The following is a 27,074-nucleotide window of genomic DNA, read 5'->3' as shown; positions in this document are numbered from 1 at the left end:
TCAAGAACTCTGTTTTAATAAGGCAGTACCATGATTGGACCAAGTCCTCTTTGGGGAATTGCCATGACCCCCCAAATGAGTCTTCGTGACCCCATTGGGTCTTGACCCACAGGTTGAACACTACTGCAGGCTTTTGTCAAGCTGATCTGATGAGAGGGAGAGCATTGTAGGACGGGGACAGCAAGAGGGGGGATGAGTTTAGGTATCAGATACTTTGGAAACCAGAAGGCTGACTAACCTGAATTCCTAGCCCTTTTTCAGTCTCTACCCTGAAGGGTTTTCCCCTGCATGTCATAAAGATGGGTGTGACTAAAAAGGAAACCTTAAGAGGCTCCTTAGGACCAGTCTACCTCCTGACACACTTTGGTTTCCAAGGAAAGAACTCTGTTGTGGTTAACCTACTAGTAAAGGAGGCATACTCACTTGGGACTAGGGACGCTTTTAATTTCAGTACCGCAAATAATAATAATAATAATAACTTTATTTTTATCCCGCCTTTCTCCCCAAAGAGACTCAAGGCGGCTTACAACATATAAAAACAGAATTTAAAAACAAATAAAAACATATTAACACATCATAAAAAACAGCAGTCAGAGTAAAAAATAGGTAAAAAGAGCATAGAGCAGCAGCAAGTCATAAAAGAAACAGGCCTGTAAAAATATTAAAAGATGTTAAAAAGATGTTAAAAGGCCGAGAACTCAGAAGGCCTGTTTAAACAGAAGGGTTTTCAGGCCTCGCCGAAAGGTCTCAAGAGAGGGAGCCATTCTTAAGTCAGGGAGAAGGGAGTTCCATAGCGTTGGTGCCACTACTAAGAAGGCCCTGTTTCTTGCAGCCGCCCCACGTACCTCCCTAGGCGGTGGCACTTGTAAAAAGGCCTTCTCTGATGACCTAAGAGGACAAGCCGGATTGTACGGGAGCAGGCGATCTCTAAGATACCCTGGTCCAGAGCGGTATAGGGCTTTAAAGATCAATACCAGCACCAATACCAGCAAACCAGTCTCTCTTCATGCATTACCCCTGTACTGCATTTTTATTATTGCACCAAGATTGGGGTGGGGTTTTGCATGTTTGTCCTGCAAAGCAAAGCAGAGTGTTGATGTTCCCACTTTTTCTGCCTCTGGTGCAGCACCCTCCTGGGACAAAGCAGTTGCTGTCTCTGAATTCAGGCATAATGGCAGAAACAGTAAACATGTAGATTTTAACTACATCCTGCCTCATGAAGTTTGAAAACAGTTAACAATAAATAATAAAATGACCAAAATGAGACAAACTGAAAAGCTCAAAACAAATTTGCTGCGAACTTGGAAATAAACAGTGGCAGCCAGGGATAAAAAATGCATTTGTCTTTAAAAGTTTGAGCTAGAACAGTGTTTCTCAACCAGTGGTACTTGTGGGACCCCTGCCTCCTGGCAGTGAGAACAGGAATGTGATGCAGCCAAAAGTGGTAGGAGGCTTGGCTTGGCAGGCAGCATTCCAAAGCATGCTTTTCCATGTTCCAAAAAGCCCCCCAGTCCATCCTGAGCCTCTTACTGGTGTTTGTCTTATCTGGCTCCCACCTCACAAGTAACTGGCGATGTCCGGTGGTACTTCAAATACGTGGACCATGTGAGCATTTCTGGAGTGTATTCCCTCCCTGCTTTCACCCCCACTTTCCTCTTCCTACTCCAGCTCCCTTGCTGGTGTATGGTGGATCCTCAGTATCCATGGGGATTCATTCCAGGACCCCCTGAAGACACTGAATTCTGCAGATAATGAAATCTGCTGTAGGGCCAGCTAGCCAACTGGAAGTGCCTTTGAGAAGTGCCTCAGAAGACCTCCTGAACAAGACTGGAAGGCACTTCTGATCGTGTCTGGAGGTCCTTGGAGGTCCTCCAGCTGTGGGCTCAGCATCTGCAAATATTCAAACCCCCTGTGGTGTCATGAGGGGCATGTCTGGGGTACGCTTGGGTTATGGCACTGACACCTTGTGCCACGGTAAACTCCTCCGCCTGTTGACCCCTGTTGGTGGAGTTGTGCCAGCACCCATGGCTCATTGGCTGGTGGGGCAGTTGTGGCACTTGTGACTGTGGACAGGCACCACTCAGGAGTGGAATACAAAATTGGATTTGCCCTCAACAGGTTCCAGAAAAGGGTGTGACATTTTGAGTGTGACCTGCCAAGAGGAAAACCTTGAGCTGATGGTGGTTGGAGCAACCGATGTTAAGGCCATTGAGGCCCTCCGTCGACAGAGGCTTTGGGGTCAATGCACTGAAGTCATACTCTATTTATAGGCTGTGAAGCTGCAGCTCTGAGCCCACGAGACCGGCCAGTGGGAGGGACTTGGGATTCTGGAAGCTGCTACCGCTGTTACACCAGGGCCTCAATAATCTAATCTGCCCTTTTCGAAAGCTGCCCTGGAATTCAGCAACTGTCTCTGGACAATTGCAAGAGGGAGGAAGTTGATTTGCAAAGGAAATAACCCATTCAGCTTTGGCCACAATGGGAAATAAAACTGATTGTTCTATACTTTTTATTTTGCTGCCTGGCTTGAATGTTCTCGCTTGCCCAGCCTGCCCTGCTGGGGAAGAAAAATAAATAACAGTTGGGCAGACTGATTTTCCTTTCTTCCAATCTTGTCAGAACTCTGTTTTAATTCTGCAAATCACACCGTCGAATTTGATAGTTACTGCCACTCGAACTCTCCGTTCTGCATGTTGCTGCTAGTAGCCACTGAACTCTGAAACACAAAGATGAGGTGGGAGCCTCCTTGGAGCTGTTCCAAACAGTCCCAGCTAAAGCAGCAGGAATCTGCTTAAGATCTGCATGTCCTGAGAGGAAGGAAGAAGAGGTGCCCAGGCAGAGGCGACTTGGAACATTGGCTCCAATAGAGCAGGGACCTCCTGTTTTTGCGCTGAGAAAATAATATTGGGCACAGTGTTGGCAAAGCCTTACTGTTCCGTCCCACCGCCTTCCAGTTGTACCTCTACTGCCAATTGCCCCAGAAGGCTCTGTGCTCCAATTTCCTGGAGGAAGCATGAGTTTTCTCCCCAGCATGAGTTTCTTCACAAATCAAGTGCAAAGAGGGAGCTGGCAGGGTGGAATGGGAAGTCTTTGTCAGCACCGTGCCTGGGATCATTTTCTTGGTGCACTGGATCTGGTCTGCAGGCCATAGTTTAGAGGTCCCTACAACACAGACACAAGACTGGTTGGTTGGCAACCTTCAGTCTCGAAAGACTATGGTAGAAGCCTACGGCACCCAGTATTCCCAGGCGATCTCCCATCCAAGTACTAACCACACCTGACCCTGCTTAGCTTCCCAGATCATGGTATAAGCCTACAGCCCCCGGTATTCCCAGGCGGTCTCCCATCCAAGTACTGACCAGGCCTGACCCTGCTTAGCTTCCGAGATCATGGTATAAGCCTACAGCCCCCGGTATTCCCAGGCGGTCTCCCATCCAAGTACTGACCAGGCCTGACCCTGCTTAGCTTCCGAGATCAGACGAGATCAGGCATGTGCAGGGTAACAGTTACTGCCTTGTCTTGATACCCCGTCTTCATTTTTGTGTTTAGGATGTTCCCCTGCTTTTCAGATTAGCATACCAATCAGATTAAAACAATGCAACACAAAAAAGAAAGCTAGGAAAAGAACCATTTTAAAACTAATATCTACTATCCAAAATCTAACCAAACTTGTCAGTAGCCTGCCCCTGCTAATCTCCCAGAATCTGTGCTCACCATTTCCTTCCTACCCTGCCTCCACAGGGCAATGCACAAGAGTGGTGAGCAGGACCTTGCTAGCTATTGCAAGATGCTCAAGGCCATGGTGACCCTGCCCTCTTTCCTAAATCTGGGAGTTGGAGCTCATGAATACTGTGTTGAGCCCCAGACATATTCAAAACAGTGAGAGATGCTTTCTGAGGGTCTCCAAGGCTAACATTAGGGAGGGGGTCCTTACCTTTATCCCAGAGGTCCTGGTTTGGGAAAAGTGTAGGAACTTGCCCCGGTGTGGTGGTCACCAGGCTTAAAGATCCACTGGTAGGTGCAACTGTGGACACTTTCTGAGAGGCTGATCTTTAGGTGCTCTTTCAGGTAATAAAGTCGAGACTGTGTCAGATTTTAAAAAAACATACAGGCACCTTGAATTCAGTCTAGATATGAACTTAACAAGTGGGAAACAAGTGGGAAACCCTGGCCTCTGAGCGTCCCGCTTGGAGGCAGGCTGTGCAGCATGGCCTTTCCCAGTTTGAAGAGACACTTGGCCAACAGTCTGAGGCAAAGAGGCAAAGAAGGAATGCCCATAGCCAGGGAGACAGACCAGGGACAGACTGCACTTGCTCCCAATGTGGAAGGGATTGTCACTCCCGAATCGGCCTTTTCAGCCACACTAGATGCTGTTCCAGAACCACCTTTCAGAGCGCGATATCAGAGTCTTTCGAGACTGAAGGTTGCCAACATATGAACTTATGACTGATGCCAAACCGGCATTAAGCACTCAAGCAGTTGGGCACCAAATGGCAGCATTTGGATCACCCTGAGGTTTCTGAGCCACTTTCATAGGTCCATGTCCAGCATGTTACAGGACTGTACTGCCACCTGGGCTGTGCCTTGAATGTCTGCCTCTCTCCTGTGCAACGGTTTGTCTTACAGTCTCTTGCCAGGGATATCTGTGCAGATTAATATTTGCTCTAACAATAAAGTTAGTATTTGAAACTTTTAAAGAAATCACTGTTGATTCTTGGAACTTGAGAGTCAACTTCGTGTGCGCAAATTCCAGCACTTTGTATTTCCTTGGGTCACAGCATGTTTTCCTGATGACCACAACTCCTGGGCCTTATCTGGGACTGGGATTGCTCTTGGCAGCTGTGTGCTTTTCAGCACCTTGTAGAGATGGAAGGTTGGACTCCACTTCCTCTGTTTTCTGCAGCACCATCTGGTCACTGTGTTCTGGGCTGGGGACGAAGGTCTCTATCTGCAGCCCAGGATACTCATTCAAATGGCTTTTGTCAGTGTCTAAATTTACACATCGGTGGTTGGGTTTGGTATCCCTTTTACTCCATTCCCAGATGAAGGGAAGGTTCTGGCCTTGAAGAGCATATCAGGGGAGGGGGTTAGGCACGTTGGTCAGTGTTCTAAAAGGGGAGGGTGGGTGGGTGGGTATCCTGATAGCAGTGGACAAGAGCAGGCCAATGACAGTGGATGATTCACTAAGTGCTGGCTGCTCTTCTGATAATCCCTGAGACCTGAAGGTGCTGCTCTTTAATGCTGGATCTTTATTGATCAACAATAAAAACTTGAGTCATCCCAGGCCTGAATTGCTGAACCCTTGATGGATTGATAGAATTTCTTTCTTCTCTTCCCCCTTCCCCACTGCACTTTCCCAGCTTTGCCTCCTGGGTTTCAGGCTACAGCAGCAACCTAGGCTAGTTGTCTTCAAACATTTTTGTGCCACAGCCCAAAAAAATAAAATAAGGTATGAGACTGGAGACCCACCTCCCAGGACCTGATCTGTCCACCCCCTACCTGCCCCATTTCCCCCTTCCACTTGTGTCATCACAACTACCCTGTTGAGGTAGCAGCTTGAGCAGGGCTGGCCGTAAGAGCTGCAGGGCAAGAGAGCGAGATGAGACTATGCAGGTTTAGGTCAAGAACTTGGCTTTGATAAGGAAGTACCATAACTGGATAGGATGCAAGCTCACTTTTGCACAGGCTTTGAAAGGTCTCCCCATGCCCCCAATAGTTGGCAACCTTCAGTCTCGAAAGACTATGGTATCACGCTCTGAAAGGTGGTTCTGGAACAGCGTCTAGTGTGGCTGAAAAGGCCGATTCGGGAGTGACAATCCCTTCCACACTGGGAGCAAGTGCAGTCTGTCCCTGGTCTGTCTCCCTGGCTATGGGCCTTCCTTCTTTGCCACTTAGCCTCAGACTGTTGGCCAAGTGTCTCTTCAAACTGGGAAAGGCCATGCTGCACAGCCTGCCTCCAAGCGGGACGCTCAGAGGCCAGGGTTTCCCACTTGTTGAGGTCCACTCCTAAGGCCTTCAGATCCCTCTTGCAGATGTCCTTGTATCGCAGCTGTGGTCTACCTGTAGGGCGCTTTCCTTGCACGAGTTTTCCATAGAGGAGATCCTTTGGGATCCGGCCATCATCCATTCTCACGACATGAGTGAGCCAACGCAGGCGTCTCTGTTTCAGTAGTGCATACATGCTAGGGATACATGCTAGGGATTCCAGCGCGTCTTATTCCAGCACGTCTTCCAGGGGTCTTATTGCCCCCAATAAGACACCCCCAAAATGAAGAACAATGACCTAGATTACATGGTCAGGGTGAGGAGTTGCAGCGGTTCCCAGGGAGTCCCTCTCCCCTGTTACGATTTGACCTGCAGTAGCTTCTCTCACCCCCTTCTAGCATTGTTGGCCTCCCTGAAGGGTTCTGGTCCTCAGGCCCAGGAACCATTCTTGTCCCGTCCCGTCCCCCGGACTGTAGCCAGCCTCCTGCTCCTGGGCTTTTATCTGCCTGGCCAGCCTCATCTGGCCCCACGAACCGCCCCACCCACCTCTCAGGACAAGGACTCCGCCTAATCCAAACATCTTGGCCGTGTCAGTAGCGTGGCCTCCTCTCTTGCATTCGGAGGTGTGCTGTCAGGCCTCCCAGGAGTGATGGGCTGCAGCCAAACAATTCATCATGGGCAGAGAAGGGTGGCTCTTCGTAAGTCCAGGGCTGGGTAGCGACTTGCCTTGTTGCCAGCTGCTTTGAGTCCCCTAGTGGAGTAAACATGGGGCATATAGAGCATGTTAGACCCCACAGCAGCCTCAAGTGCATACATCCAAGACTGCCAGAAGTGAGTCTTCAGAAACTGGACACCTTCAACTTGGCTGTGTGTAAATAAATAAATGTGGGACCCTGTCACAGTTTGGATTGCAGGAGCCCTGAGTTGTCACACCTCAAAGATTTTTCCTGAATGTGAGAAAGTCTTTCCCCATGAGCTTGTGTGGCCTGTGTCTGTCTGTCTCCTGTGTGTGAAATATAATCTCCATGGAGAATGGTTGGCAACCTTCAGTCTCAAAAGACTATGGTATAAGCCTACAGCACTCGGTATTCCTAGGCGGTCTCCCAGCCAAGTACTAACCAGGCCTGACCCTGCTTAGCTTCTGTGATCAGACGAGATCGGGCATGTGCAGGGTAACAGCTTGTATTTAAATCACTCAGTGCACTGGACTCCATAGGGGGAGGGCAGAAGAATGGAGCTCTGCCTTACTGCATGATCTGGTTCCTGAAAAAAGGCCTAAGTTCCTCTTGGTTCACCCCTCCCCCAGACTGGAAGTGACCACAGACCTGCTGCCATGTCTGCTTTGTCGCCACATGAGCCTGTATACAAAGCAGTCTGAGACCCTCAAACTATTTGGGAGCCTACTCTGACAGGCGGGTTCTCTCTGACAGAGAGGTGTTTACCATCACCTGCTGCCTGCTCCTTTATCTGAAGGTGATGGAGATGGAACGTGGGACATTCTTCATGTGCATCATATGCTCTTCACTGAACCATGGCTCAAACTGTTCTCCCCACCTGCCGTATAATCGAATGCCTAATTGAATTATGGTGGGGGTAAGAGGTCAGCTGCTTGTATGTCTGAATCAGTGCTTTGTCTTGGGGATTTTGCAAATGGTCAATCATCTCCTTAAATTCAGACAAATCCTCCCCCCCAGCTCATCCTGCCTTCTTCCCCCAAATATTTCCTTTTGAGGCCAGCTGCTGTCCCAGTAGCTCCCCTGAACTGGCTCTTGACTTGCATAACATTGAGGTTGGATAGCTAACCTGCTAGGTTAGCATCCCAGGGTAGTGGGAGGTTTTCCCTCCAGGTAACACTGTCCATGGAGGTGTGTGAATAAAGAGCTTGGTTGTTCACCTGGAATCAAGGGTTTGAGCTCTGCTTTCACCTTCCTGTCACAAGCAAGCTGTTGCCATCAGACGTCTGTCTAAGATGGTGAATGGAAATGGAAAAATGGCACTTCTGGAGCGAGCCTCTTTCTGTTTTGAAATGGAAGAGAGAGAAAACTCAGATGCTGTTTCCTGTTTGCAACCTCCTTGCTGCAGCTTCTGTCCAACTCTCTCTAGAGGCTCCCTCTTGGCACAGAGGGCAGGCACATACCTGCCTTGTTAGAACAGCCCTCCTTCTCTTCTGGAAGCTCAGCACTTAAGATATGTGAAGTGTTGCTGCTTTTCTCCTGGTTCTGGTCTAGCCTGTTGGAAAGTCCACTTGCACTGTTGAGCAATTTGAAAAGGGATCCCTTGTCGGTGTTCTTAACGCTGCTGCAGGACCAATCCGGCATATGTATAAGCAGGCTCCCTCGTGAGCAAAGGTGTGCTCCAAGCAAGTCTGATCGTGTCTGATTCTCCTAGCTTGCAGCGTGCTAACTTTAAAAGCATTTGGGTATCCAGCAGAATGCCATTCTTTGCCCCATCAAGTAAGTGGTGAAAGGCAGGGGTGAGGACTGGCAAGCATGCAGAGCTGGCTTGACTTTGTTGCAGAGACCGTATAAAGTCCTCTTCACTGCCATGGGGATGCCATGTTATGCCTGTTATGTCACCCCTGTTATGCCATGGGGAAGTGGGGCAGTGTGTCTGCCCTGCGAAGATGATGCTGGCCTTTCAGACCACTTGGGAATTGCTTACATAGCAGCTCCTGTACAAACCCTTTCAAAATCAGGGGGCCAGAGCTGGCAGGAAAAAACAGTTGGCTCACCCCATGTGCTGGGGGCTTCAGGCGAGACCCAGGCAGCCTGGGAAAGAGCTGTGGATCAGGAAGGCTGGCCAAAGAGAGGCTGGGTCTGAAGTTAAAAATCCAAATGAGTGCACTCATTCTCTGCCCCTGGTAACTGGAGACATACTTTTGGGGGGGGGGGTCTTCATTGCAGGTGGATTGCACCCCATGGGTTAGATGTGTCCCATCCCCTTTGCTGCTCTTAAGGGAACTCCTGTTTCTTCCCCCCCCCCTTCTCTCCTGAGGCAGCCTTTTCCATCTTGCCTTGTCATGGGGCCGCCTCTGGCTTCAGAGTGCCAACTTGGCTGTGTGGAATAAAAGTCCTTTTGTGTGCCGTGGCCTCCCTGAGGTTCTGGTTGGTGCACTTTCCCGTCTGAGGCCACTAGCGAATGAAGCTCAGGCAAGCCAGCACGTGTGGCTGTGAGGGGTGAGGAGGCCGTTCCCCCCTCATTCAGATGGTAATGCTGCCTTGAGAACAGAGCTCTCCTTTTAGTGCTTTGATCAGGCTTCTTGCTGGGCTTCCCAGCAGTGGCAGGCCTGCCTTGTGAGTGTCAAGAAAAAACCGTCTTGCTTGCGTGCATTTCTTTTAGACAGAAATGTGGAGCTGGAACGCTGCATGCAAACCTCAGGATGTATTTGTACAATGTGCAAATGCAGTTGTATGAAAATACTTGCATAAGGAGTTCATCTAATAATAATAATAATAATAATAAAACTTTATTTTTATCCCGCCCTTCTCCCTAACGGGACCCAGGGCGGCTATTTTCATCTGTTCAAAGACGGAGAGAAAACTACAGCGGAACAGTAATGTACAGTTCAACTCTAGCGGTGTATCTAATCGATAATTTCTCCTTCTGTTCCATGAAAACTCTTCTGTGTCCTGTCCACAGACTTGTTTCTCAGTTGCCTGCCTTGTCGTGATGTTAGACCAATTATAGTACTAATGTTAAAACCAACATTTTCTAATAAAGTGCCAGAATCTTGGTACAGGCAGCTGCCATAAGTACTGGAGCTGCTATCTGGAAGGTTATTTGGAGCTACTGAAGAAGTGCAAAGACCTCTCTGAGAAACTTCAAGTGGAGCACCCACTGTCTCCCCTTATTCTGGAGTGAGTTTCCCTGCAAAATTCCCAAGGGTCCAAAAGAACTGGTGCAAACTCTGCACTTGGAGTCCTGGAGAGAAGATCAACATTTGCCTTGGGAAACCAGTGCTGATTGTAGGGAAATACAGTCTGGAGCCTATTGGGATGGGACTAGCTAGAAAGCTCCCGTTATTTTTCTTGTCCACAGGTATATTGTACCTAGACGTAAATGTCTATGGCAGTGATTTTCAACCAGTGTACCGCATTCCTTATCTTCATGCCTGGTGGCACAAACCCCTTTCCTTGTCTGTTACCAGAAGTCATGACCACTGTTTAACCAGCTTGTCTTCTCTCTGGTTTTCCTCAACAGGTTGTGAAAACAATAGGTCTGAGAGAGGTTTGGTTCTTCGGCCTGCAGTACCAGGATACAAAGGGCTTCTCAACATGGCTGAAACTAAACAAAAAGGTATTATCAGGGTGCACTGTGTGTCCTTCATCCTCAGTTTTATGCACCCATCCTCCTTGGCTGCCTTCATGGGCAAGATGGAGTCTTGCTTTCTTAAGCAGCTACTGCATTTTTAGCATTTGTATGTCCCTCACTCTAGCTACCCTATACAAGCAAGAGCAGAAGAGCAAGTCATCTGTGGGTTGCATCCTAAAGCAGACTTCTGCTTGCATTTATGAAACGTACAATGGTGTTGCATGCAGAAATCTGAACTTGACCTGGAACAGTTCACACAACACATTGCACATAAAATTGCCTAATTCTTGTGCAACTTGCTTGGGATACAACGCAGTGTATTTTGCAGAGAAATTGGTTCCTATCTCCATGCTGCCTTAACTGATCAAGGTGGAGATCTCAGGAAATGAATCCAGGTTTCATTTAAAAATATATCCTAGTTGCTTTCTCTTTCCCCTTGCTCTTCTTTCAGTGTGTTTTTTGTTGAATAATTTTCACTTTATTTTCATCATCTTCTATACTTCAAAGTGCCTGAATATGTACCAGGCACTGTACAGAAATAAAAGAAGAAAAGTAATAATAATAATAAATAATACAGGTATTTATATACCGCCTTTCTTGGTCTTTATTCAAGGCAGTTTACATAGGCAGGCTTATTTAAATCCCCATAGGGATTTTTACAATTGAAAGAAGGTTCTTTCTTTCAAGAACCACAACATTCAGGTGTTTCATTCTGATCTGGTTTCACATTCTGGCCTCCATCCTCCCACGCTCAGGGCAGATGGAATAGCTCGGCTCAGCTTGTCAGCTGCTTCAAGGTCGCATGGTGCCGGTGGCCTCGAACTGGCGACCTTGTGGATGTTATCTTCAGGCAAATGGAGGCTCTACCCTCTAGACCAGACCTCCTGCCCAAGTAGACTTCTTGTAGGCTCACAGTCTTGGGTGGGTGGGGGGCTGGCAAAAAGAGTGGACATTTAGGTAAGGGGGTAGCTTTTTCAAACTGCAAAGAGTAAAAACTTAACCAGGGAATAGAAGAGAAAAGCGCTAAATTGCGAGCAAACTCCAGTGAGAGAAGTGAGCTAGGTTGCAATGTTTGCTCTTGGCATGTGGCAAAACCTCTGAGTTTTAGCTCTATCCATTACCCATAGGCTTACACTTGATTTTCTCCTCGTGTACCAGGTGACGGCGCAGGACGTCCGCAAAGAAAGTCCCTTGCTTTTCAAATTCCGTGCCAAGTTTTACCCTGAAGATGTGGCAGAAGAGCTGATTCAAGACATCACGCAGCGCCTGTTCTTCCTTCAAGTGAAGGAGGCCATTTTGAATGATGATATCTACTGCCCCCCAGAGACTGCCGTGCTCTTGGCGTCTTATGCCGTCCAGTCCAAATATGGCGACTTCAATAAAGAGGTCCACAAGCCTGGCTACCTTGCTGGTGACAAACTGCTGCCTCAGAGGTACGTCCTCTCCAGCACCTCATCCTATTCTGTGAAGGGAGTGTGCCTTGTCTCACGTCACCGTATGGCTTTTGCCCCCCAAATCTGAACAGTGTTGAAGGGTTATTGACGTCAACGTCTGTCACATTCCATAAAAACGTGATTAGTGACTTCAGCATCAACGAGTGCAATCCGTTTTGCCTCCAGTGTGTCCCCTTTCACAGAAACCTTCCTTTCTGTTCTTGTAGACCCCTTTTATATTCCTCCTCAGAGTAACCTCAGGAACAGGAAAGTATGAATACAGGAGAATGAAAAGCAAACAGGAATGTGCCTTGTTGGGTACCGATGGGATCTTAATAAGTGTGGTGAAAGGCAAAGCTTAAATCTTCAAGAGAACGTTTAACTTACATTGGATCTCAGGTCTCCTTATTTATTTTTTTATTCATACATACATACATACATACATAGCCTGCCTTATCTCCCCAAAGGGCATTCAAGGCGGCATACAATAAACATTAAAAATCTCCTCAAAAAAATAAAATATTAAAATCTCACTTTAAAAAACTAAACAATCATAAAAATCACAAACCAGCAGCAATCAGCAACAAAGGGGTGCAGACAAAAATCTAACCAGCATAAAAAACCTGCAGATGGAGGTGAATTGTGGGTAGGTAAGGGAGAAAAACAGGATATTGTGTTGGAGTTGTTGTTGTTGTTATTATTATTATTATTATTATTATTATTATTATTATTATTATTATTATTATTATTATTATTATTAACAGTATTTATATACCACTTTTCAACTAAAAGTTCACAAAGCGGTTTACAGAGAAAAATCAAATAACTAAATGGCTCCCTGTCCCAAAAGGGCTCACAATCTAAAAGATGCAAACGAATACCAGCAGACAGCCACTAGAACAGACAGTGCTGGGGTGAGGTGGGCCAGTTACTCTCCCCCTGCTAAATAAAAGGAGCACCCACTTGAAAAAGTGCCTCTTACCCAATTAGCAGGGGTCAAGTTGAAGGGTATATGCTCTTATTTTGTGATATCGTTTATTTGGAAGCTGTTCAGCTCCTAATATTTTGCTGCACTTCATAGAGTTTTGGAGCAACACAAACTCAATAAGGACCAGTGGGAAGAGAGGATCCAGGTCTGGCATGAAGAACATCGAGGAATGCTGAGGTAAGTCAGGGACGAGAGCAGCACTTGGCCTCTGTTGATGGGATTGGGGAATGAAGCCTTTTCATAGTGTCGTTTGGAGCGTTCAGACAGTTTCAGAGCTGTGGCTGGCAATAGCCTGAAAGGAGAAAGCTGGAGAGCTGAGTAGCCTAGTTGGATATATCTGTCTGTCGGCTTGCACAGCAGTTCTTGGATAGTGGAGAGAATGGGGGTACTTGATGGAGCGCCAAGTAATGCTCTGTGCATGATGGAGAGAGAGTGCAACAAAGCAAGTGCCAATAGCAGAATCTACCTCAGAGGTGGACTGAATGAGTGTAAAAGCATTGAATTTAAAATCCAGGCAAGATGGAGCTCCTCATTTTTCAGAGTCCTGTGACTCAGGTTGTGGTTCTGGACTGGCTTGCTCTCTGTTTGAAGGATCAGATTCACAGTTGAGGATAGTACCCAACCTAGCTTGGCTCCTGGAGGCCAAGGCGTTGAGTGTGGTCAGGGGTACCTTTGTCCTACTGTGGTGACTGGTGTGCTAACCACAGCTTTCTGTGAGTACTTCAGACCTGGCCAATGGTTATCTAGCGAAACTGGGATACATACTGAGCTCTCTGCAAAAATGGATTAAAGGTGCTGATTATTACCTTTTAAAGGGCATAGATCAGCTGCCCATCCCCTGATGTCATCTAATCCGACCCCCCTTGCATGTATCAACACCTTTTGGAGATTCACTTGTGAGGAATGAGACACTTATGATGTAAAACTACCCTGAGAGATTTGGGGGTGACCCCTCCCCTTATCTGAGCTGTGGGCAATAAGGCCTCTCATTTGAAAAGCTGTTTAAAATGATTGGCTTTGTGTAAAGGGTATCCCTGGAATAATGGAAGCATGCAATTCAGATCACTGCTGAATCAGCTTCTACTTTGTAAAAAAAAAAAAAAATACTGTGATTGGTCAGTTTGGGATAACCCCTCTTTTTCATCACAGTCCCAGAGACTCCTCTGAGCAAATTATAGGCAGTGAGTGGAGGATTTCTCAGAATTCTGGCATTTGCCCAATGAATTAAATTGCATCTTTAAAGCTCTTATTAGAATATGATTGTAAAGCCATTCTGTTTGGTTGTGTACGTTAGGGAAGATGCCATCTTGGAGTACCTGAAGATTGCCCAGGATTTGGAAATGTACGGTGTGAACTACTTCAGTATTAAGAACAAGAAAGGATCTGAGCTTTGGCTGGGGGTGGATGCCCTGGGACTCAACATCTATGAGCAGAATGACAGGTAAGAAGACCATCCTTTGATCTTCCTGTAGGCAGAAGTGGAGGAGGGGGTTGCAAGGTGGGGAGCTAGCAAAGGTTAAGGGCTCTAGCTTCCAGCAGTGATCCCCTAGATGGCTCCAGGAAGTTCTCTCTCAGGACATGAAGGTAGCTCTCCTCCTCTGGTCATGCACTCCACCCCAAGCATTTCAGGTGCATAGCCTCAGAACATAGAAATTCTACTGGATATTGTGTCTCAGCCATTCCTGTCCTCCATTAGAGGGGAAAGATGGGCAAGTTGTCAAACAGTTGAAAATATTGCAACTTTTGAACCCACATTGCTGTCTTCTTCGCCTCTGCAGGTTAACACCAAAAATTGGATTCCCTTGGAGTGAGATCAGAAATATTTCATTCAATGACAAGAAGTTTGTTATCAAGCCAATTGACAAGAAAGCACCGGTAAGATCTCTTTTGCAACTCAGAATAGTTTAGTCAGTATATTCTGTGAAAATGCAAAATTGTTCAGCTTGCCTTATGTAACTTGCTGACTGTAGGCTTGGCATTGAACATTTCAAACCCTGGAGCGTCAAGTAATAGACCTAAAACTGACTTGATTATGCTAATAGAGAAGGGCATTTTAAACCATCATCTGTGGGTGTTGATTGTTTACTTGCAAGTCAAAACAGTCTCATAGCAAGTCTTCTGAGGCAGCTATTTTTTTTTTCCAGGATAAGGTGAAATCCTAAGGAGTGAACTAGGAGAATTAGAGTGTGTAACACAAAAATTGTATTAATTACAATTGAATTACAGTCTGAATTAAAGAGGCGCTAATTCCAATGGCAATCTTAGGTTTTTTGTATCATAACTTTTTAATTATCTTAAATTTTTTGTTTTTTTAAATCCTATTGTCTAGTTCACGTTGTAGACTATGTAGACAACTACATAGATTTTGGAGCAGTGTGACTATTGATGCTATGTCAACCATAGCCAATGTTGGCTGGCTGGTTGTGGTGAATTAATGTCTTGTTGCTTTTCCTGATCTACAGATCCACAGAGTGAGTTGTCAGGACAAACATGGGTCATAAATGTTTAGCTTTACCAGGTGTGGCTAGTTTTATTGTTTGCAGGTTTAGTCTTGGGCAAGCTCTTTCCAACTCTGCAACTAAGCTAAGGCTTGTTGGGGAACCAGTCAGCTTTTCTGCATGAGATAGAACCAAAGTATGCTGCGTCTGCAATCTGCAAAACCCATGGAACAGAAGGGGAAATGTGTGGGTGCGTTCACGTCGTTTAATTATGTACTTTCCCCTCCTTTTTTTTGCGAAGGACTTTGTATTTTATGCCCCACGGCTAAGGATTAACAAGCGCATTCTGGCTCTGTGCATGGGCAACCATGAGCTCTACATGCGTAGGCGTAAGCCTGACACTATTGAGGTGCAGCAGATGAAGGCCCAGGCCCGGGAGGAGAAACATCAAAAGCAGATGGAGAGGTATGTGCCACCTTGTCCTGGGTAATGTTTCCATCCTCCCCAAGAAGGGAGTGTTGTAGGACATTGAGAGGACGGTGCCAAATGCCAGTGCCCAGAAGTGTAGCCAATGGCCATCCGCTCTAGAAAATCTAGTGGTGGGGAGATGATGTGCATTTTGCAGCCCAAATATCGTAGTTCCGTGTTTCTCAAACTATGGGTCGGGATCCACTAGGTGGGTCGCGAACCGAGTTCGGGAGGGTCTTGGGAAAAATCCATTACGGGTTACAAGCCACGATGCGCATGTGCAACCTCCTGATTTTAGAAATGGGCTATGTCAGAATGCCAGATGCAAGGAAGGGCACCAGGATGAGGTCTCTGGTTATCTGGTGTGCTCCCTGGGGTATTTGGTGGGCCGCTGTGAGATACAGGAAGCTGGACTAGATGGGCCTATGGCCTGATCCAGTGGGGCTGTTCTTCTGTTCTTAACTACAATTCCCAGGAAGCCTTGCAGGTCTCTTGTTATCTGGTGTGCTCCTTGGGGCCTTTGGTGGGCCGCTGTGAGATACAGGAAGCTGGACTAGATGGGCCTTTGGCCTGATCCAGTGGGGCTGTTCTTATGAGGGTCCCCATTCATTTCAATATGTATTTTATTTTAGTGCTATCATGGTAAACTTAATAGACTCGGAGCCGCCATGATACGTGACTGCATTTGGGGAAATGTTTCGGATTGGGGCAGTGTTAAAAATTGTCCTGCTTGATGATGTTGCTTCTGGGCATGACATCACTTCTGGTGGCTTCCTACTCTTCCCAGAGCCTTGTTGGAGAATGAGAAGAAAAAGAGGGAGATAGCTGAGAAGGAGAAAGAGAAGATTGAGCGGGAGAAGGCCGAGCTAATGGAGCGACTCAGGCAGATTGAGGAGCAAACCAAGAGGGCTCAGCAAGGTGAGGAGAGGTGGCTTGACGATGGCTGGGAAAACTCTTGGAGCCCTTCTGGCACCACTGCCCCCCGATACTTCTGGTGCTCTGAGAAAGGGCTTTCTTGGAGGGAAGCCTGCCTACCCCATTTACCGTGTCTCTTCCTCGCAGAACTGGAGGAGCAGACCCGACGGGCGCTCGAGCTGGAGCAGGAGAGGAAGCAAGCGCAGGAAGAGGCAGAGAAGCTGGCAAAGCAGCGACAGGAAGCCGAGGAGGCCAAGGAAGCCTTGCTGAAAGCCTCCCATGACCAGAAAAAGACACAGGAGCAGCTGGTAGGTCTTGCAAAGGGCGCGGCCAGCATTCTCCCTCATCGGCCTGTGCCTTTCAGCTCGGTCTCTGCACTGCCAGGAGGAGCTGTGAATGGGTCCTGCGTCCCGTAACAGCTTGTTTTATTGGCATTTGTTTCCTCCACTAACCTGGAAATCAGACCTGCAACTTTGGAGTGTGTATCTACCCTACAGAGTTAAACTGGTTTAGTAGTCCACTTCCCTTCCCGGAAAGGAGTTGGTGTAGTTCTGTAAGGGAAGGGTGTTTGTGTATGAACACACTTGTGCGCGCTGTTTCTGGAGACCTTCAGCATAACTTCTGCATCACCGTTAAGTGTGAAGCCCATTTGGGTCCAGCTATGACTGTTTAACAGTTGCAAAGTGGATAGAAGTTCAGTGTACGAGTTCTTCGAGAGCAGCAGGGGTACAAACTTGCTGTGTGTGTTGCCGCTGGGGGGAAAAAATGATGTTATTGTTGTCAGATTGAAAGGTCTCTATTCTGAACTCCGCTGCCTGTGATACGGCTGACGACTTAGGGCACAAGCCTAACCAGGTCTGCTCAGTAGTAAGTCCTATTTTGTTCAATGGGGCTTTCTCTCAGGAAAGTGTGGTTAGGATTGCAGCCTTAGACAGGTAGAAAAGTGACCATTTGAGGACAGAACTCTGGTGATCTGTCTGTTCAGTGTTTTCTCTACCAGGGCCCCTCAAAGCTGTGCTCCTGGGCCTTCTGTCCAAGTGCCTATTCTGTCTGCACTCTTATGACCTCATGATTTTCACATGGACACAGATGATACGTTCAATGTATCAACTCAGTGTTCTGCACCAAAACTTTCTCATTCCTTCTAATCCCTCCCTTCCAAGCTGTCTGACATCTCAGCCTGGGTGCTTTGTCTTAGGTCAATATATTCAAGACTGAATGTGTGGCCTTCCTCCCACCTTGCTCACAAATCATCCTCTGCACATAAATGCCTGGCATCGCCTGACAAATGTTGCTGGGTATGTCCTCACTGGGTAGAACAAGCATGGTCCTGGCTTTATTTAGGGCACCCTTCTCTATTGTCACCAAATTCATGTTGCTTCTTCCGTTTCCAGTATTGCAGATATTCTACTCCCCACTGATAGAACCTCTGTGATGTCTTAATCCAGGGGTCTCCAAACCCTGCCCCGGGGGCCAGATGCGACCCGCAGCAAGCCTCTATCCGGCCTGCGGCCAGCCTCTTGTTCCCTCAAAGAGGATTCAACACTTGACTGAACATGACCAGAGCTGTGCTCTGATTGCAACTGGAGGGTGTTCTGTGGGCCGGAGAGGCTGAGTTAATGAGCTCACTCATTCATTTATTCATTCATCTAAGTTCCATCTCTAATTTATTTATTTAAATTTTATAGTTAAATTTTTCCCCGGTCCTCAGCACCGCACCAGATATTTCATGCAGCCCTGTGGCCAAAACGCTTGGAGACCCCTGTCTTAATCCATCAACCACATCTACCTCTCAGATTTCTTCACTGACATCCTGTCTACTCCTGGAACCAGCTCTTCTCTCTTGCCTTGCAAACCCTCTGTGGCCTCACGGAGCCCCTCCCTATCCCTTGGAACTAGTATCCCACCACACAACCTGTACGTGGCCTTCTCCCATCTTCAGCCACTCAAAGGTCTTCCTATTTTGCCAGCAACTCTGTTTTCTCCCTTAACCGTTCCTCATACTTAGTACTCCCTTCAGAATACAAACAAGATGCTTCCTTTCTTAAACCCTTTCTTAAAATCACTTTTTCTGTGACTCTTTTGGCACTTCCCCTTAGTTCCAGTAGGGAAAGAGGACTGAAAGCTTAAGTATGTATGTTTCAGTTATATACATACTTAAGTCATCATATATATGTGTGTGTGTGTGTGTGTGTGTGTGTGTGTGTGTGTGTGTGTGTGTGTGCGTGTGTGATTTTTTTCCGGTCCTATATGTCCTATATGTGATTTTTTTTTCCGGTATATATGTGATACATGATATATATATATATATATATATATATATGGCACCTAACCATAATAATATATACATATATAATAATAATAATATATTATTATTATACATATAATAATATAATATAATATATTATATTATATATTATATAATATATATTATAATATATTATATAATAATATAATATATTATTATATTATACATAATATAATAATAATATTATAATAACATAATATATATATATTTACATAATAAATTTATTTATTTATATAAATATTTATTTACTTACTTACTTTATTTATGAGTCATCGTCTTCTCCTGTTTACCTCCATCTCCTTTCAGCCGCCCCCTGCCCTATCCCTGGTGGTCTGCATCTAACCTGGAAGTAGTCACCGCAGGGACCTTAGTGTCCATTCTATGGCAGCAGCAGTGCATGTGGTGCTTTACATGTAGATTTCAAAAAGAAGTCACAAGAAAGAGATGCCGCTTTTGTGCTTTCTAAAATGCCAAGTAAATTGACTCAACCTACTTTTGCAGGCTGCTGAGATGGCTGAACTCACGAACAGAATCTCCCAGCTGGAAGTGGCCCGGCAAAAGAAAGAGAGCGAGGCTGAGCAGTGGCAGCAGAAAGTGAGTGAGGGGTGGGGGGGTTTCAAAACAGTTCAGTGTTTTCATTGGGGGGTTTCAGTGCATTCAAAAATACATTCTGTGCACTGTGTCAAAAACGCTCCAGTTCTGGGGAGCCAATACTGCATTCGAGACCTGGTTGGCCATACGTGTGGTGAATAGATTTGGGTACAGGGGTGGTTGGCAAGTGGGCTTTATCGGTGAGTGCTTGTTTCGGTCACTAACCTGTGGCGGATTGGTCTCCCTTTCCTCCAGGCCCAGAAGGTCCAAGAAGACCTAGAAAAGACCAAGGAGGAGCTGAAGACTGCCACAAGCACTCCTCACGTCTCAGAGCCCATGCAGTCTGAGAACGAACATGATGACGAGCAAGACGAGAATGCCGCGGAGGCCAGCGCGGAGCTGAGGGCGCATGCCTCCATCAAGGACCGCAGTGAGGAGCAGAGAACCACAGAGGCAGAGAAGAATGTACGGGTGCAGAAACACTTGAAGGTAATGTGGGGTTGACTCTGCTTTGAAGTAGAAGGTGGTCTGGAGAGAGGTGTGAGCTCGGAAGTCTTAGTGGACCCAGATATCGGACAAAGTCCAAGTGCATGGTCTGGTGATGCACTTGGTGTCCCTGCCCCTGTGAGTATTGGAAATGAGGCAGAGAACTTAAACCACAATGCTCTCTCATTGCACCACACACTTTTGCCTCCTAGGTGTACAGGTGGAGCCTATTTATCCGCGTTAGTTCCGTTCTGTGACTCGGCGCAATTAACAAAAAACGTGTTGTGCTAAATTCCGTAGAGTTACGCAAATACACTGCAGCCTGACACTTCCGGATGGAAGGAAACTAAGGCAGCTGTTATCATTCCCCTCCCCTCTGCTCCGTACTCAGCCCTCCCCATTGCCAGCTGCCTGGCCTCTTTCACACAGGATGCTGATGTTTTAAGAGTCCAGCCCTATGCGTTTCTACTCAGAAGTAAGCCCCATTGTAGTCGATGGGGCTTACTCCCAGGAAAGTGTGGAGAGGCTAAAAATCATGCTTTGCTTGGTGGGAAGGCTTGCTTGTGTTGGTGATTGCCTGCACCATCTCAATGGGGGGGGGGGAAATTTGGCAAACACTCCCTGGGTTTTTAAAGCAATCCCCTCTGTTGCTACCACACCTGCCCCTGTGTGACTGAGAGAGAGAGCGCGCGTGAGAGCGAGCGAGCGAGCTCCACCTTGCTGCACGTGTTCTGGCTACAGAGATTTTCAGCCCCCCCTTCCCCTCTTCAGCCTCTTTGCTGGCTCAGGGGCTCCAGGAGTGTTACTGTTCCTTTGCAAGGGGAACCTCTTTCAGGGCTCCAGGGCTACTTCCCTGCCTGGGCGAGGCAGAGCCGTTTTGCAGTGTTTTGGGCTGCCTGGAAATGGAGCGAGACGCCAGCGCAGGGCAAAGGAGGCAAAGATGTGTGTGACTTTCGGTTCCCCCACCCCATTCGCATTGAGACAAATCGGCAGATAAAAAATCCGTGGATAAATAGGCTGCACCTGTAGTCCTAATTGCCCAGGTTTTCCCCCCTGCCTACACAAGTCAAAATTGCTTTCATAAGGATCAGCTGGACGCTAGAAAGGGAGAAGCTCTGTGTTCAAACCAAGACCAAGATGTCTTGCAGTCTGGTTGGTCAATGAGCCATGCTTCTCCGCCCCCACTCATCATGGGTCATCTTATTAATTGGTAATAGGCACCCTGGAGCAAGTGGAGTTGCAAATAGAATGCAGCAGAGCTACAAAGCATCACTGAGCTTCATGACACTTGGCTATTGCAATAACAACTTGAAGCTGAAAGTAGACACAAGGGGGCCTACCCAGGGTGTCCTTGCTCCATCCACATACGTCCTTGTTGCTGCACCTCTAAGACTTCAAGTGTAGCTGCCCCCCCTCAGAGGAGCTGTACGTGTGCATTTGTCAAGGGACAGACTTCCAAACGGTGCACGGTGAGGAATAAAAGGCTCCTGCAAGCCCAAAGTACATACCTCCAAAGGGGCTGTATCTCTACCTGCTTCACCGGTCTGGCCAGAACACTTCCCAGTTGGCCATGTCCGGGGGCAGGTGTGATCAGATCAGTCAGAGCAGCAGAGTTCTCATTCGTGGGCAGCAGCCAGCCTGGTCTGTCTGCATAAGTCACTGTGATTAAATAAGCCCAGAACAACTGGGGTGCACATCTAAACTAAGGATTCCTGCAGAAAGACAGGAAATTCATGGAGGGCCCATCACCTGCATTTTTGAAATGTGCTTCCACTCATGTTCCCAGTTTGGTGAGTGTCCCAGCTGTTGGAAGTCTGTGAAATGCTATCAGGAACAGCAAGACTTGCTGCTTTTTGCCACCTCTGGTAGATCATCGGGGCTGCCCCAAGGCAAACATTCTTGCCTATGCTAATCTGTGGGAGAGGACCTGAAGCCAGTTCCTGAGCTTGATTTCTCCCCACCCCCTCCTATTCCTGAACCAGTCCTGGGTGAGTTCAGTGCAGTAGCAGCAACACTGTGTGTGCTCCTCTGTAGTTTGATGAGCTGCAACACTGTGATCAGGCCCCTACCCAAAATGATTGCATTTTTGTTTGTTGTCTGGTACGTATGACTGTGATGGCCCATGGGACTGTGATTCCCCTGGGGGCTGGGGATAAGAATAGGCCCTCAGTTTGGCTGTACTTGTCGTAAGAGGCAACTAAACAGCCACCAGGTAGATGGGACTCGTCAGCCTGGGAAGGCAGCTCATCTGAGACAAGGAAAGCTCTGATCCCAAACCTCCACTGCCTTGTGGCTACATCCAGTTACGGAAAAGGCTTCAGGAGTCAATCCGGAGCCGGAGTCCCTGAGGCAGTTCGCGGCTGAACACAGTCACGTTCTGGCAACTCCTGCGACACCACTGGAACCAACCGTATTGGCCTCTGCCTTTCCATTGGACCATTTCAGCGACGTGGAGAGGGGGGATTTGCTGCATGGGTAACAGCCTATCCTCCATACCTACTTTACCCAGACTTCGTGCACTGGAGAGGACACTCTGTTCCAGAACCACCATTCAGAGCGTGACACCATAGTCTTCCGAGACTGAAGGATGCCAACAAGATGGCCCATACACAGTTTAACCCTTGACAGTGATGGCGTGCACATGTGCCTAGCTCCTGTAAACTGGTTTCCGTTTGTTGTAATGACTGACCAATATATCCTCCTTTTCCACTCCCCTGCCCTGCCCAACCTTCAGGCTCTCACATCCGAACTGGCCAATGCTCGGGATGAAACGAAGAAGACGGCCAACGATATGATCCACGCCGAGAACATGAGGCAGGGCCGCGACAAGTACAAGACCCTCCGCCAGATCCGGCAAGGCAACACCAAGCAGCGAATTGATGAATTTGAGTCCATGTAATCAGTCCTGTGCCTGCTTGCCCCTGCACACCCTCTCTCCGCCCCTTCCCCATGTCTCTTCTTCCCACCTCCCTTCTCTCTTTCTGTATAACCACGTTTTATGCTGGAACCACTACAGAAGAGTGTCCACGGTCTGTCTGGGAGTTCTCTGCCCAGTGTAGTTCAGTGTAGGACTAAATACTCCCCTCCAAAAAAAACCAAGCAAACAAAAATCAGTTGTGCCTTATTGCAAATTTTGCAGGGTGCCTTTCCTTTCACCCGAGTTAAAGCCACACCGAGTGGTGGTTCTCGTTCCTCCTCTGTGAAATACCAAAGTGCTGCAGCAGACCATGTGGCAGCAGTAGAACCAAGTGCCCTTCCCCAGCTTTGCCAGTCAAAATTGGAAGAGACTCGGCACTGCACAAGACTTGCACAACAATGCTGAAGGATTGTTCAGGTCCCTTGTTCCAGCCTCTGGTATTCTGTGTGGCAAAACAGAAATTGCAGTGAAGGAGAAGAGTGGAGTGCAAAATCTGTGCCATCTCTCTCTCTCCCCCCCTCCCAACGCCCCCCTACAAGACCTAAGCCTTCATTGATTCCTGAAGGTCCAGCAGACTCGGCAGATGCCCCTGATTTTTTTGTTTTAATTTTTTATTTACTTGCATATGCCACTAAAAGTTTGCAGTGACCGAGTTCCTTAATTGCAAATGTTCTGAGTAGGTTTTGGTTATTCCCAGGAGAACAGCCTGCTCTGGAGTAGAGCTGCCATATCCAACTGGAGGGAAGTTCTGTTCAGCCACACAACTGTTGCCATTCGCCTTGCCAATGTAGTTGCTGAAATGGGAGCTTTGTGTTGGACACACACAGGGCTCTAGATTGGGGAAAAATCGAGCACACATGTCACGTTTTATGGTGCCTTATGATGATTTTCATTCCCCCACCCCCAGGACAGGATCAGGTTTTTTATACAGAATTCTGTTTACTTATACGACCAGCATTTGTACACCAAAACAGCCCCTAACTCTGTCCGAGGTCTTTGAACGCAGAGAGGTTTGCCACCTCTCTCCACATCACCAGCCATTTGTACCATTAAGTCTGTCTCTAACGTAACAAAAGAGGTTTCTGTTCCTGCTGCCTTGACAGTTGGAAAAAGGCAGCCCTTTGCCTTCCACTCATCTCTTGCCATGGAATGCCTTGTGCTCCTGGCTTTGGTGCAACATCCATGTGTTTTGCTTTTAGAAGGTGCTGTCAGATTCTAAGTCCAGGTAGAGCCTTGGTGTGTTTTTGCTGCCAATCACTCAACTGCATTCCCTTTTTGCCCCCATTCATTCCTCTCTATGTTGTGACCAAGGCTTTGACTCCTTTAATGGAAGCCTGAGCCAGATGTAGGAGTTGAGCTGGATCATGGACGGGACTGTCCTCCATGGAAGATGAAGGCCATCTTTCTAGCCTTCCTTGGCATGAACTTCACTCTCAAGAGAAGCTACCCTCTGGGTGCCCATCTTTGAACCCCTGCCATCCACAACTGCTCCAGCCCTGCTGAATCTTTCTATACTTCTCCCTTTTTTCACTCATTGGTAATTCAATTCCTGTTACTGTAAATAGGAATAATAAAATGCTATAATGAAAAAAAAGCTGTATGGAGAAGATAGAGTGCAAAACTGAAGAAGTATCCAGTTTAAGGCTTCCCTCATGGTCCCCAAAGAACCTTATTGAGATTGAGCAGTTTGAGATTAACACCAAAGCAATCCTAATTGCATCATAGGAATCAGTCCTAATCTGTCTCTAGACCTCGGAGACCACTGTCTCAAAGTCAAAATGTGTTCTGTTGCACTCCTCCCCCCCCCCCGGACATAATGTGCCTTTGGGAAGTGGGAATGTGACAGTCGGCCCCTTCCCTCTTGAAATGTATGCAACCGTGTTGCTTTGAACACTTGAAAGCCTTCTCTGGAAAAAAAAAAAAATTTACATTTTGTCAGAACCGATTTGCAATACCTAGAAACTGAAGTGTGTGGCTTGCCCACTTTGGGGCTGGCGAGAGAACCGATTGCTATTAAATTTCTGATGCTTGGGTTCATTTTTAGCAGTTCTGCTCCTTAGACAGTAGCTCTGACTTGCGCCCGTCCTTTGAAGCACTTGCACATGAATGCAGAGTGCCTACAAGAGGCTCCCTCGACCCATAAGGCAGTTGAACCGTCTCACGTCATTGCAGAGCTCTGTTGACTGTCCAGTCAGCCTAGCTTTGGTTTTTTTTGCCCAGTATCTTCCAGAGGCCCCAGAATGGGGCAGTCCAGTTTGTGCCAGTGAGGCCAGCTCGTCGTGTAGTAGTTTCAGCTCTTCCCTCATCTTACCAGTATTATGTATTCAAGAGGTATCTAATGATATTGATTTCATTCTCTTTTTCTAGCTATGCACGATTAGAAAATATTAATCTTGGAAGTGTTGGGCAAGGTGGGAAAACGTCCCTCTTTTTCCTGGAAAATGTATACTGTATTGTAAAGAGATATTTTGCAAGGAATTAATGTAAGAAGCATTCAGTATTACAATAAGATTTCTAGACACATTTTTTTGTATTATTTGTTAGGACACGTGGAAGGGTGTTTTGTCCCCCCCTTTCCACTCCCCCAGGTGTTTACGACTAAATATGTACGTCAGGGGGAGGGAGTTACCCTGTTAAAACATTTTGCCCGGCTTCGTTTTGTGTTTTGAAATTTTGCTGTAAATTATGTCTACTTTTTTGACCAGCATTTTTACATGTTATGTTAAAACACCAGCCCTTTTAGAGGGGCTGCCAGGTAACTTGTGTGTCTCTGTGGCCAGGTTCAGTCCTCCATGCCACTGAGAAGGATTTTGTTAAAAAGTTCACAGTCTGTTCTCTTCCTATAGTGCCAATAAAGTTTAGACCAACTGAATCCTTGATGCGTTTCTGAATTGGTACATTACTACTGCTGTGGTCTGGAATCTGGGCCAAGAAAGCTCTTTCCCAGCACAACACTGACAGGCTCATTTGTAAAGGAAGAGGTTGTGCAGGAAAGGGAGGGAAGATGCCTGCAGCAGGAGGGGGTAGGAGCAGGTCTCACCTTGGCAGGTGCAGAGCTCAATGCAAAAGTTCTTTGCGGGGCAGATATCCATAGGATGAGCAGTAGCAAGCCCAGCCGATCACGCCCTGCACAATGTAGCCCCCAGAAGTAGGTGCCAGTGACATGATGATATCACCACCAACTGCTTCTGAGTGCCTGATTCTGGACCAATCCAGCTCAGGGGCAGGCAGGAGGGCTGCACGACAACAAGGCTGCGGTCACCACATGTTCCTTGTGACACCCCAGCATGGATGAGCATTAGCTATAGAACATGGTGGTGGGTACTCCCACTCACCTCCCCAGCACAGTCGTGTCCCCCCCACCAGTCCAATTCAGTCAAGTCGACCAAAGACCAGCCCTAAGTAGAAGGATGCTGCTGCAGTCGTAAGCCTCCGTCTTGGAGGGCAAGCACCCTGAACTGGGCTTGCAAACTGACCGGCTTTAGGTACAGCTCCCATAGGATGGGTGTTGCCTGCCCTTCTTGCATGAGTCCCTTTAACAACCCTTCAGGCACAGCATCACGTCTTCCAGGTGCAGGGAACAAAGTTTAAAATGGTTGGCTGTTTTTAAACCAAGTTTCTCACCAGCAATTTTCAACTGTTCAGTCAAACCACTAGAGGGAGTCAGAGTTGCGAGTTTCTTTGGCGCTGAAACTGGCCACGCTGCTGAACAGAAAATAGGGAGGTTTGCGTCTTGGCCAGAGGGAGTAGCCCTGGGATGACTGTTAACTTCATATGAAGTTGTGCTCTCGTGTGCGCTGTCCCGTCCTCCCTCCCATATCCTTAGGCTTTGTTTGCTGGAGGGTTAGCTGGAGTTCAGCAACAGCTGCACCTTCTCCACTAAGAAACCATCAATTGCCCCTGCTGGAATTCCAGATTTATTATTTGATATTTCGCATTGTTATACTGCCCTTCCTCCAAGGAGCTCAGGGTGGTAGCTATGTTTCCTCCCCTGCTTGTGTCCTCACAACAACCCTGTAAGATAGGTGAGGCTGAGAGAGAGAGAGAGAGAGAGAGAGTAACAGGCCCAATGTCACCCACAAAGCTGTGGGGCTGAGCGGAGATTTGAACCCAGCTGCAATGGGGCTCCCTGCAAAACTTAGTGTTTTGCACCCCCTATACCTACGCCACTGGCCCTGGCCTTCTGAAGCACAAGAGATGCAAGAGCTTAACCTGAAGGTTCAGCAGAGGTTTT

General features: G+C 47.3%; 1 protein-coding gene and 1 pseudogene across 1 annotated transcript in view; one reads left to right on the top strand and one right to left on the bottom strand.

Moving 5' to 3' along the window:
- MSN (moesin) overlaps positions 1 to 25,712 on the top strand; it is a 59,270-nt gene extending 33,558 nt beyond the window's left edge. The window contains exons 3-13 of the mRNA XM_066639887.1: positions 10,186 to 10,281; positions 11,455 to 11,729; positions 12,811 to 12,894; positions 14,012 to 14,158; positions 14,496 to 14,592; positions 15,457 to 15,620; positions 16,411 to 16,541; positions 16,686 to 16,846; positions 19,348 to 19,440; positions 19,693 to 19,926; positions 22,658 to 25,712. Of these exons, the coding sequence (XP_066495984.1) occupies positions 10,186 to 10,281; positions 11,455 to 11,729; positions 12,811 to 12,894; positions 14,012 to 14,158; positions 14,496 to 14,592; positions 15,457 to 15,620; positions 16,411 to 16,541; positions 16,686 to 16,846; positions 19,348 to 19,440; positions 19,693 to 19,926; positions 22,658 to 22,822 (1,647 nt within the window). The 3' untranslated portion in view covers positions 22,823 to 25,712. The remainder of the gene's footprint in view (positions 1 to 10,185; positions 10,282 to 11,454; positions 11,730 to 12,810; positions 12,895 to 14,011; positions 14,159 to 14,495; positions 14,593 to 15,456; positions 15,621 to 16,410; positions 16,542 to 16,685; positions 16,847 to 19,347; positions 19,441 to 19,692; positions 19,927 to 22,657) is intronic.
- On the bottom strand, positions 3,398 to 3,514 carry LOC136663447 (5S ribosomal RNA; annotated as a pseudogene).
- Positions 25,713 to 27,074: the final 1,362 nt, after the last annotated feature.

The sequence above is a fragment of the Tiliqua scincoides genome, chromosome 12 (assembly GCF_035046505.1).
Source record: "Tiliqua scincoides isolate rTilSci1 chromosome 12, rTilSci1.hap2, whole genome shotgun sequence".
In the NCBI taxonomy this organism is placed as follows: domain Eukaryota; kingdom Metazoa; phylum Chordata; class Lepidosauria; order Squamata; family Scincidae; genus Tiliqua; species Tiliqua scincoides.
Note: the sequence above shows the minus strand (reverse complement) of the source record. Positions and strands in the feature narration are given on the sequence as shown.